The 13,033-nt window shown below is 35.7% G+C and overlaps 1 protein-coding gene across 2 annotated transcripts; it reads right to left on the reverse strand.

Annotated features, from left to right (window-relative positions):
• Window positions 1–1,775: 1,775 nt before the first annotated feature.
• On the reverse strand, window positions 1,776–10,167 carry mtf2 (metal response element binding transcription factor 2). 2 transcript variants are annotated; one of them, XM_039677855.2, is made up of 16 exons: window positions 9,979–10,114; window positions 9,296–9,497; window positions 8,069–8,150; window positions 7,640–7,714; window positions 7,174–7,266; window positions 6,981–7,081; window positions 5,304–5,452; window positions 5,080–5,175; window positions 4,921–4,989; window positions 4,619–4,742; window positions 4,463–4,530; window positions 3,757–3,927; window positions 3,506–3,608; window positions 3,338–3,396; window positions 3,137–3,235; window positions 1,776–2,354 (listed from the first exon to the last, which is right to left on the reverse strand). In XM_039677855.2, exons 1-16 carry the CDS (start codon window positions 9,981–9,983, stop codon window positions 1,985–1,987), a joined length of 1,866 nt encoding a protein of 621 aa, XP_039533789.1. In that variant the 5' UTR covers window positions 9,984–10,114; the 3' UTR covers window positions 1,776–1,984. The 2 variants fall into 2 exon arrangements, with proteins under 2 accessions (XP_039533789.1, XP_039533790.1); XM_039677856.2 differs by lacking the exon at window positions 7,640–7,714 and having other exon boundaries at window positions 9,979–10,167.
• Window positions 10,168–13,033: the final 2,866 nt, after the last annotated feature.

Genomic DNA, 13,033 nt, shown 5'->3' on the forward strand with positions numbered 1-13,033 from the left:
ATGGTATGGCCGCGAATGTTAGCGCGAATATTACAGCGGTAAAGTTGTTCTGTTGCTAGGCTTTCGTACTGTTATTATTATTTACATTCAATGTAAATAATAATAACAGTACAAAAACCTATCAACATTGGACTGTGTGTTGGTTAACAATAGCTTGGTTGACTGTTTATTTGTTAGAGTTAAAAATTAAGGTAAAACCTCTGCTTGTTTTAATATAAACAAATCTCAATTCGCGTTATACAGTCACCGTTACAGCTAACTTAGTTATATTGTAGCAAATAAATGAACTAGGCTAGTAAATAAATGTTGAAATAAATTAGCTCATTACTTAGCTTATTACATTATTTCTGTGATTTGTGTCAAAATAATGACTTCTGTCCCCCTGCTGGGTGTAAAATGTCTAAATAAAAATGTCCAGTTACATCAATAAGGTTTGAAATCTTTATTCTTTGGCTAAAGGAGCCTGCTCAAAGCCAGTAAAATACAAAGCAAGCTTTACTAACACTGGTACACCAACTGAATAATGCTTCATACAGGTAACTTAACAAGAGCTTAATATTTATAGAAATTTGTTCTCTCGAAACAAGGAGGTATTAATGTTTAAGTCCAAAGCTTGCCTGAAACAAAGGCTACTTCCACCATCTGCAAGGTGTAAGAACTTATTATGGAGAACCGGGCACTCTCAGGCCAAAAAAAAGTTTTCTACGTAAATAATAATAATTAAAAAAAAAAACCTCAAGGATTTTAGAAATGTATGAAAATACAAAGCTGAGAGTTGAAAAATCTCATTTGGATGTCCTATCAAATCTTACAGCGAAGCTGTAAAGTATCCTGAGTGCTCTCGCAAATGGACAATTTGTTAGTGTATACCGTTTGAAAGCAATAAATAGCACCACAAAAAGCCTGAGTCAATTGTAACAAAACTATTGCTGCTGATTTCTGATTGTAATAAGAAGCTGAATCTGCAAATAAAATATAATATAAGAAAAATACACAGATCTGTTTAATTCATTGCATAGTATAACAAAAAGTACAAAACTATCCCTGCCCCACAAAAAATGAAAATTAGACATCGGATTTAAAATAAGGAAAAATATACTAAAATGGTACTTAACCCTCTTACTTTAAACTTAAATTCCCATGGCAGATATGAACAGCTGAACATGTTTTTTTTTAAAGGGGGGGATATACGAAGACCTCAATGCTACAGCGCTCTGTCATATGCTTTAAAGATATACTTTTTTTAATTAAAAAAAAAAAGATAAAAAAGGGGACCCTCAGGAGACAAATTACAAACAAATAACAAATATTAGAAAAATCTTGGAACGTCCCAGAAAATACTAAGATCTGATGTAAATATTAATGCTAATCATATATTTAATTTTTGCTTGGTGGCATTTTACATAGTTTTTTTAACATCATAATCTCATTTCATAACAAAAAATCACAAGCTAGGCTGTTTAAACTGAGACGAGACAATACTGGATGTACAGAATGAGAACTAATGTGCAATCAATTGAAATGTAAAATAAAAGTGCCCTATTGACAATAGCGCCCTCTCCTCTTGGCAATGTGAGCTATGAGAAAATATTTAACTGAATAAGTAGAAAAAAAAAGTCCTCAGTCTCCAGCAGCATATATAGTATCTGTTTCACAACCCCTTAAGGCACCTGCACATCAGAGACAAAAAGCGAGGACTCGGGTTATTTTCACATAGTAGTGAATTGATTATGTCTTTAACCTGAATCTACAGCCACCTTCAATGTGTGAATCCAGTCCATGTGAAGGCAGTCCATTTCAATTTCCACAGAGACAGGTCATACACACAAAACTCTACTACAAAGTCTCATCTCTATGGTAGTCCTGAGGCCCCTCAATTACCTCAGTCATCCATGTACATTCACTTCCCTCCTTACTTGTCACAAAATATAGTACAGGGGCCGAAGCGGACCGTACTTTCACCAGAAATACACCCGTATGAAGCTCAGGAGGCAGTGACGCCCTCCCATTCCACCAAGTACTGTACTTTTCCGTCGTCAGTGACGCGGCGAGCGAGTACACGGTACTTCTCCCCACAGGCCAGGCGACCCGCGGCTCCGAAGTAAGTGCTGATGGAGCTCTTGAGGTGGTTGAGCTGGGTGTCAGGGTCCAGGCCCTGCATGATGTCCATGCCGCTGTAGAGGCAGGAGGGGAGCGGGCTGGGCTCGGGTTGCGGCTCTGGGTTGCAGGGAGGAGAAATCTCTGGATTTGGGGGCTGCAGTGCTCGTCGCGGACGTCCCCGTCGCCTCTTTATTGGGGGCTGTGTGAAGGTGGGCCATAAGCATCCAGTGCGCGGTCCGCTCGTACTGCCCAAACTGGAGATGAACAGGGTACATGCATCTCGCTTTTGAACAATTAAGTATGACGTTTTGTTTTTTTATCAATGGTAGAGGTCCGTATGGGCATTACGTTGAGGCCTGAAGAAGCCACCCGTAAAATAATTTTTAATGTTAATTTAATATTTTATTATACATTCCATGCATTGCAATCCCACAAAAACACTAAATTAAATTACTGTTATCAAGACTAGAAAAAAAACTAAAATAAGCATAAATTATCAAATGTACAGAAAATTATAATTTATTAATTTTAAAAAGAATTAAATACATTTTATATACACTACAGTTAAAAAGTTTGGGGTTGGAAAAATTCTTTAATGATTTTGAAATAACTCTAATCCTCAACACTACTGCTTTTATTTGATCAAAAATATAATATAGCATCAGTAATATTATATTTCAATTTTAAGATATTCCATTGTTTACTATTTTAATCAGTCGTGCTACTTAATATTTATATTGAAACAGAGATTTTTTTCCCCCAGGATTTTTTTAATGAATAGAAAGTTTGAAAAACAGCATTCATTTAGATAAAAAATATTTTCGACTATCATTTTTGGTCAATTTAATGCATCCTTTATGGGGGGGGGGGGGGTTAAAATCTTTCCAAAAATATACTGACCCCATGAATGGTAACTTTTGAATGGTAGTGTATATATTTTTTTCTCTCGCATATTCACAGTACTGAGGGGAGAATAATTGTCACGAACATAATGTCATATTGAAAAATGAAATCCTTAAACTGAAAATAAAATCACCTGGACTGCCTTGAGAGGCTGGTTGAGGTAGTTTCACTTGTGCTGGTGGCACCAACGGATTCAACATCTGAGGTACTTGATGAAGGCAAAGATTTTTCACTTTTGGCACACAAAAAAATATATATTTTAGTAATTTAATAAATGTAAATTGGCCTCATTTCAAAAACTACAAGATTAATTTTGTGTTTATCTCTGTCTCACCTTTTTGAGGCCATCAGGTCTATTGAGTTATTGTCTAGAGTTGGAAATTTCCCATTATTCTTCATAGAAAAAGGTTAAAAACAAAATGTTATGGCTACATGAAACTTTTTGAAATGGTCATAAATAAAGCCAGCAATGTGCATAAAAAAAATAATGTCACTTATTTACCTGTGCCAACAGTTCACTTGATCTTCTCAATTTCGCCAACATCTCTAAAGAGTGTGTGTGATGCTTCCTCTTTCCTTTCTTCACTGCTCCATTAGTGACAATGCTACAAAATTAAATGTAATAAAATGTCATATTTATTTTTTATAATAAATGCAAATCAACTTAAATTATATAAAATATTATTTTTAACTTAAACATTTAAAATGTTAAATTTACTTATAATATTAAGGAAGAAACAAGTGATGACTAACCTGGATAAAAGAGGGGGTTTTGAGGCTTTTCTGCCTTTGATTTTGATCTCATGGGAAGCTTTTTCTGGCTCTCGGTCTGACAGGAGCTCAGAGCTCTGGGGGGCCGGTGGGAAGCGAATTCGTAATCCAAACAGGTGCTTCTTCTTCTTAATCTCTTTCCCTGACATGAACCTAGAACCCAACAGGTCAAAGACTAGGTTCATACTGTCAATACAAATCTGTTCTACATGATTGACGGTCAACACTGTGTATCTCAACTGTTCAAATACAATATTTGTGCCCCAAAATATCTGTGTTGGTTTCCATGGCAATGATTGAAGACACCTCATCACCAGACCAATGAGATGTCTCCAATGAGATATTATAATTTTCTGTGAGACCTGCATATTGACACAGAAAAAAACAAGCAACCAGGTCTCATGTGTTTACGTGGTGTGAGAAAGTAACATAGGCAGAAAATCTATGGGAAATCAGATTTATATAAATGCGATTTGAAAAGGATTTCAAACCACATTTAGATGTAGCCTCTGAAACAGATTTGTAAAAATCAGAGAGCACTTGCTAAATATGATCAGATTCCAATCAGAAATGCACAAAAATTGGATTTGGACTGACAGTCTTAAGCTAAAAGGGCTATATAAATTCATTCAAGCTCTACTACTGAATCAAGACAGAATGGCCATGATGGGCAAACAGATAAACTCACATGTTGAGGTTGCTGTTAAGTGCTTCCAGAATGCATTCATATCGTTCTGCTCTTGGGGTCTCTGCAAGCTGGAGGTACAAAGCCAGAAATTAAATGGAGACATTAATACTAGTTAAACATTGGTGCAATTACAAAATACACAAAACAGACTGATACCTCGCCAAGCTGAAGCCTATCCCAGTTTTCATTTATGTAAGTCATCAGTTCGAGTTCTGAGTCAAAGTATTTCTTTTTATGAATTACACTCAGGTTATAGAGACTCAGGTGTGCAACATCTTCCCTGTGAAAGAACACAACACACAAGATAAGACTATTTAAAATAAAACATAGATAAACATTGTTTTTATGTAATGGCTGATTACTGATATGGCCTATATTACAGTTCTATACCACATGGTTTACAATACACTTTCACACAGCAGCAATTAAACCAAGTGTAAAAACAATCCAAAACTCACCATCTCAGAGGCAGGCGTTTGAGGTACTCTGGTCCACTATTACAAACGGAACAAATAAATAGATAAAACCTGAGAAAAAAGACAGAAGTTTTATTAAACATGACAAGACATCAATTATTGGGTTTCACTTTATTCAATGATTCGAGAGCAGTACTTCACCTGTCTCCAAAGAGCATTGGCTTCTGAAAACACTGGATGCAGGCTTCATGAAACCACTGTTTACACTTATTACACTGCAACATCTTCAGATACCAACTGTGGGAGGAGAACATAAGTGGCATTACAATTCTACATTCTGCATCTACAATCCTCTGAACTATGGGGATTATATTAAGAAGAACTATATCACAGAAACGTGTTTTTCAGTAATGTGCTGCACTCACTCGCCAGGACCTCCGCAGTAGCAGTAGCACTGCTGGATGTTGGTTTTGTGGCCCTGGTCCCACATTAAATCTTCAAGGGCGTATGGCAGAGACTGCTTCATTTCCTGTAGGGCTTTGGCATTTGGCCCCTTCTTCAGTGCACCGCCTCTCTATGATTTCAGAGATACAACCACAATAATTCATGACAGATAAACATGCCTCTAGCCTGCATATGGAGTCCTTAATTCTTAGGTGGAGTCAGAATTTATGCAAAACAGGGTTTACATATCCCTTCTAGTCACACCAGGGAACAAAAACAGAGTGTCCTGGGATTTCTAAAGCGCTGACTGTATTTTATGCTACTGTTAAAATGTTTGGGGACAGTACGATTTTTTTAAGAAAGAAATGAATATGTTTATTCAGCACAGATGAATTAAAGTGGTCATGAACGGAGAAATCAAGCTTTTGACAAAACCAAAAACAGCTTATATTGTATTCAAGCACCAGAGAACGACTCGTCATGAAATGTGCCTATAGATAGGTGAAAGACCGAGGAGAGAGGAGCGATACAGGATCACTGGACTAAAAATAACCTTCCAAACTATCCTAATGCTAGGAATGGAATCATTTTCAACAATGTGAATGTCTCAGTTGAGCATTATATATTTGTATTCTATACATTTTACTGTGGATTCTTTGGTACATCAGTCGCAATTTCGACACTGGCTTTGCAAACAGACCTGTATAATATGGACTCGACAGTAATGCGACAACAAGTTAATTCGAATGCCTGATCTGTGACCAGTGTTTTCTGATATGTTATGATTCATGTACAGTCACATGTTTGTCAGATGTTCAAGGTTTTAGTAAATCAAACCAGTGACTAAATGGTCAACTTCACACTGTTTCTCTTAGTAGGAAAACAAAATAATCTGTTATTTAAACTGTGATTAAAGTATATGTAGAAACTTAGAAAGCAATCAAAGAACACTCCCTTTACAATCGCTGGAGCTGTCAATCAAACGGCGAGAGTCAGTGACTGACTTCTGGACTCGCGCCAAAACTCCTGTTATTAACGAAGTCCCATAATAATCAACAAATCTCTTATTTTAAACATATTTGCAGAATAAATTCTGAAAGAACATGTGACACTATAGTCATAATGCTGAAAATTCATTATTTTTAACTATATTAAAATAAAAAACCATTATTTTTAAATTGTAATGTTACTACACAATATTACTGTTTTTGATCAAATAAATGCAGGCTTGATGAGAAAAAGAGATTTATCAAACTGGCTAAAAGCTTAACTAGTAAATGACCAGATAACTTGCATGACTAGTTCAAGCAGACAAAACATGGGAACCTGTAGCAGTAATCTCTATTAATCTCCAGTTTTACTACATTGTTTGATACAATATTGTTTTATTTGATATTATGTAAATGTGAGCTTTTATTTTATATTGGTTTATTTGTTATTACTATATGTTACTTGTATTTATATTGTGTCCAGTTTGGCCCTGTAAATAAAGGGGTATTATTTTTGACAAAGTGTGTGCGGTTTCGTTTTCTTAAGTACCATTTAGGCACCGGAACCGTTTAAAATACAGAGTAGGTACTGGTATTGGATAACCCAACCTATACCCAACCCTAGTTGAGATGTTGCTTAAAACAGCACTGAATGTGCCCTCAACAAACCTTTGTTGTTGTGGCAAACACGCACTGTCTGCAGAGCCATTTGTCATCAGAGGCGATGACACTGGGGTCAATTATGGGAGCATGGCATAGCTGATGATATCCTGCGGAAGAGACGTTCAGCAGTGAAATCTCCAACTCAATCCCTAATGTGGTTGAGAGAAGTGACTTTACAAGAAGGATAGAGGCAGTCTACCTTGTCCACATTTGTCACAGATGACTATTTCATTGGGGGGCTCAGAGCTTTCATTCTGACAAATAGAGCAGAGCATTTCCCCTCCACTGTCCCCTAAAAGAAAAAACAAATAAAGACATGAACAAGTGTGCGGCTGTACAAGTCTGTCTTATCCATTACACTTGGGAACAGTAACGTGAGAAGGGGAGAGACTGCATTCAGAAGCTCGAAAAATGTCTAGGGGGTGGGGTTGGGTTTCAAAACATTTCAATATAAAAATAAAAATGTGAAAACCACTAAAGTTCACAAGAGGAGGAAAGATGTGCTATAGTTGACAACCATCAGTGCTGGTGAACACAAATACTTCACTGCAACTGCCACAAATATGAACTGAAGATAAAACTATGAGTACGTTTCTTTTATGCGTAGGCATGAACGCCTTTGTTGAATTGTTACCAAGAGATAAAGCGACAGATGCCATAAGTACCTTCCCTATTCTCGTCTCCTGGCTCGATGTGGAACTTACGGTTTGTGTAAGCCTGGAGACTCTGAGGTCTGTCAACTGTCAGAGACAAATTAAGAGATAACTCAGGCTGAAAGAAAGAGATGGGGAAGAGAAACCAAACGGCGGCAAAAAAACAAAACCACAAAGTCAGACAGCTTGAAAGAAGCCGAATCAAAGAAGAATTGACCCGTCTTCAATTAAACTAATCAGAAAGAGAAGGAATATGATGTCGAAATGAAAGTTAGGCCTAGAATCAGTCAGTGGATGGTGCACTTATAAATCTAACTCAGGAGGATGTTCATAACACGATCTTCTCACTGAGACCCACCTCAGAGACGCCATCAAGACACAAAGATGGGTAACAGGGCAGTATTCTTCAATCACAATGAATGTGGAGTAGTTTGTATTTACCTGTCTGAATGTCCTTCCAGAGAACCCAGGATTTAGACTGATCTTCAAAAATCACAAAGCAGCGATGCTTATGTTTATCTATCTGTGGAAAGCATTAATCAAAAGAAGTTCTGATTACTCAAAATAGAAGCAAGCTTTTTTGGCGATTATATTGTTTGTGATTATAGAGGGAAACAGTGCCTGCCCAATTTTTCAGCAGCTTTGGCTCCCATTCACTTTTCTTTAAAAAAAAAAAAAAAAAAAAAAAAAAAGACTACAAACTTTGATTTAAGGCAACAACAAAAAAGTACTAAAAAAAAATCAGTAGACAACTGTGAATTTATTGACTTATTTATTGACTGCAGTCTGTAGCTTTTTTAGGGCTAAAAATTATCCAAAATACATATTATGATGATATAATGATGGCGACAGAGGAAAAACGTCGGACTACAGCTTTAATGAGGGAAAGAACTACAATCCCATGTATTGTGAAAATTCCCAAGTATTGTGAATAACAAATTTAAAAAAATGACAAATAAACATTGACTTAAAGACGTTGATTACATGTATACAAATGTATTTTGCTTTTAATTTTACATTTAATTAATTATATATATATATATATATATATACAAACATTTGTAGATACAGAGACAAATATATTACACAGTGTGTGTAATATATGTATATATATATACATATATATTATATATTATATTTTATATATACTTTGTATATATATATATATATATATATATTATCACAGGCAATGTTAATCACCTGGAATTCTATTGTTAAACAATTATTTTAAAAATACCGTTTAAATAACGCAAACTGATGACTTCAACAAAAGCACATGCCATCGATTAGCCACCTTGGAGCTCACAGTAGATCAATCTTTAACAAGTGATAAGTTATCATTCAATATCTATTTCCCTATGGAGAAAATGAATGGGAATTTTACTTCCAGAACGCAGCTGTTGCACTTTATTATGCTACACTAGTACATAGATTCTGATTGGTTAAATACTTTTGTAAAAAGGACCAATAACCTTTATAAAAAACCATTGCCCCAGGGCAACTGACTACTAACATAGCTTTGCTACTTCCATTACTTGCATCCTTATGCTGTGAATTTCTTTCCATACAATTTATCCAAGTCAATATCGGATTTCTATTTATTTATGTTAAATATATTTTGCTATAATGATTTATCTGAATGTATTTGATCCTTTACACAATACACACCTTGGAGATAGTTCCCAGGTAAAACAAGCCATCTGACCATCGGGCAAGAACGTCCTGCCCTTCTTCAAACTTGTTGGCGAGCCTGGCCGTGTCGCTCTGCCCATCTTTCAGGGGAAATCGTGACAAGGGCACCGGTGACTTGTGTTGGCGATTTGGAGGTGTCTTTTGATGGGCGGCCAGGTTATCTGCACTTGCTGAGTCTCTGTCAAAGGACAAAAAAAAAACAGCTCATAAAAATATGATTCAACCTCATTTTTGCCACAAAAAAGCAGTTTGCACCTGGTCAAATAAACTATTAAGGCTGAAAATGTAGTATCAGACTATCCTTGAGCATATTTCAGAGGCATTCACGTGTAAAAAATCGTCGTGGGATCTTCTCAGGGACTGAGTGCACTTTGTATTGGCTGGTCAGTGAAGCGCCCATACAGAATGACAGTGAAAGCAAAAAAAAAGCCTCTTTTGTTAGCAGCATAGCTGGAGAGAGCTAGCAGGATTTCTCATTCAAAACAATGTGCCAACAAATAAAAGCCTCCCGTCCAAAAGCCAGAACAAACTGTTTCACTGGCATCAGAAAACGCATGTTTAAAGCCAATAATTTTAACCTGCTGTTAAAGTGAGAGATGAAACCCCCCCGCACACCCCCTTTTTGTATTGTAACAGACTGATGTCTGGGTCTCTCTTACCTCATTCGGCCACTTTCCCGGGTTACTATATCGCACAAACAGAAAGAAATACACCATAAACGGGCAACAGGAGCTCCGCTTTGAATCGTTTTGATTCTGCTTTTGCGAAATGATTCAAACGCGTGAAGTGTTTTACATTACGGTAAACGGCTGGTTTTGCTCGCTCGCTCTCGCCATTTTTGTTTCCCGCTGAGCGGCAAATGCATTGTGGGACGCGCTCGCGCTCCGCACGGACTCACTTTCCCTCACAAAATTTGAAAAAGCGTTTGTGGGAGGATGTTTACCTCACTCACTCACACCGTCACTTAACTCTGCGCTTCTTTGACCATTACACTTCCGCGTCACTGTTTTGTCTTTACAGCGACAGACAGACAACTTGTATATTGGTCAGTGACAAATAAGTCCGAAGTCCAAAGTTAAGACAAATAAGTTATAAAAAGCCATCTTAGAAAAATGTAATTTAAAACACGTTTCACGATTTTTTTTTATTGATGTTGGTTTCATGCATTAAAAAACAAAATTTAGACTTAAAAAGCACTAAAATAATTTGCACAAACAGAGCAAGTAAATCTTTATGATTATTTTGCATTAAAAAGCGTTTTATAAACATATTATTTCAATGACTTCATCATTTGAAAAATTGATTTTGAGCTACACTGTAAAATATAAGGCCTGTATGATCAATAAGTTATGACAACATGTTTTTACATTGCTTTAAATCATCAAAAAAGGATGAAATGGCTTAAAATCCTTAAAATTTAAGTTGTTTGTATTAAGATTTAAGTCAGCAACTTTTTAATTTTTTTTTATTTTATTTTTTGCAATGTTTGAATATTTGGAAGTTTGGGTGACGTCCCCTCCGTTTGGCTGTTTTCTAATAAAAGCATTTTAAAATAATTTCTTTAATAATATAAAAGATTATTTTAACTACTTGTGCTTGTCACTGTTCAGCTTACCAAAATGTTTGGTTAAGTTCCTCACAATATTACGTAAACAATACATTAAAATGGCTACCACTGGAATTAAAAACATTATTACAAGCTTAGCCTACCGCTCTGAATCAAGCTAAGGCAAGCAGAGAGTTTTGAACACTGGCTGGTTATGTATTTTCTCAAATAATATTTTGGATCATTTTTAACCCCTATAAAGCTATGGACTGCAGCTTTAAGTTATCTGTTATGAACTGCATTTTAGTGTAATTTGTAATAAAAAATAAACAAAGAAGAGAACATCAGGTCAATGATCCTTTTTTGAACAACTTCTAACTTCTATATGGATTATACATTTGATTTATGTCCAGGAGCTTCACATTTTCTTTTTAATCACTCAATGAAAAAGCTATTTGAATATGAAAGAGAAGATGAAAGAGGTATGGGACTGCTTGAACAGAATTTGCACGTTAGATTTGTATAAATATACATTTATTTTGAGCTTTAAAGACAGTTATAAACAACTTTTAATATTGCATATAGCACTATATCATTTTATGGAAGTGCTGTGCCTTATATTTATGCACCTTTATGGTGGCCTCACCAATGAGGCCAAACCTCACATGCAAGGAATACAAATGCAGCATTAGGCCACTAGCATGCTACCATGCTTTTGATGAAAGTTATCAAAATAATCTTTATGTTGGGCAGTTTTGAAGTTTTGTAAGCTTGTTTCTATTGTGCCTTTTCAATTTTAAATGATTAATTTATTCATGTATTATTTATTGTAAAACATGAATTTAATAGCCTATTTTGTTGTGATTTAAAAAGTGATTTATTAATTTAATAATTATTTATCCCTTTATTTTATATTTAAGTGTCACCCCTAGTCCTACCGTGAACCAGCATGTGGTCTCTAAATGAATCTTTCTCAAGACTTAAGCTTGTCAAGGCTGGATATTAAAGGTCAAAGTCTGGATCATTCCTAAATGGCACTGCACATTCACATTAATTAGCCTCTATATTTTAGTATAGTTTTAATTAACATTTTTAACTAGTTTTTATTTTTATATTTTTAGTTTTAGTTAAATTATTAGTAATTTTGTTGTGCTTTTGTCATTTTTGCATTTTTTTAACTTTTTTAAATTGCTGTTGTTTTAGTTATTATGAAAATGAGAAATGTTGCCTTCATAACTATCTGAAATAAAATAATAGTTAAATGAAAAGGAGGGCTTGCTGCGCTTCTGTAAATTCACAAACAATCCGCTGCAACCAGGCCAGGACAAGATCAAACAGAAAAGAAGAATCGCCGGTGCAACGCATAAATCTTCTTGGTAACAAATTTATTTGAGGTGCAACAGTGACTTGACCAGTGTTGGGAGTAACGCATTACAAAAGTAATACATTACAGTAACATATTACTTTTTGCTGTAACGCAGTAGTGTAAGGCATTACTAATCAATTTTCAGTAATATTTTACTCGTTACATGTTCAGTGAGGCTTGTATTACAGTGAGGCTTGACTTTTAGTTTTAATTGTAAAAAAAATACAGCAAGATTGTGAGAATGGAAAATGCAAGTAGGCTAAGTTATCTGTTCGTGGTCAGTCAATAGCCACGTGTGGTGTCCAAGTTTGTAAATAAAGGCTGATATATCTGTATAGCGATTTATTTTCTACAGGAGTGCGGTGAGGCATGATTTCGGCCTCTGTGCTCGCGCTGGCCAGTGGAAAAGCGCCTAATGGGTGAGGATGGTATGAAGAAGACCACATTCGTGAGATGAACGTATGCACTTTAGGCTATTTGTTCTGTGTTTTCTTTTTAAACAGTTAGGCTATGTATAGGTGGTATCTGTCATGTTTTCCTCACGCAATCATGGTTTTGATGCGGTGGTGACGTGTTCATGCAGTAAGGGTGGCTATAATAAAGCACCTAAAAGCTGAAAAAGCAAAGATATGAATATGTCAAATATGCCTATAGCAAGGAGACTTGAATTGTTTAGTAATAAAGATGAAGTTGACGATGCTGACTCGCGATCTTCGCAGTAGGCTAGTGAATGCGAAATGCACATTTCATTTCATAAGCAGAGAGCAGTCTGTTTTCTTTCATTTTGAATTGTTCTGTTTAC

The sequence above is a fragment of the Pimephales promelas genome, chromosome 5 (assembly GCF_988280905.1).
Source record: "Pimephales promelas chromosome 5, fPimPro1.hap1.1, whole genome shotgun sequence".
Lineage (NCBI taxonomy): Eukaryota > Metazoa > Chordata > Actinopteri > Cypriniformes > Leuciscidae > Pimephales > Pimephales promelas.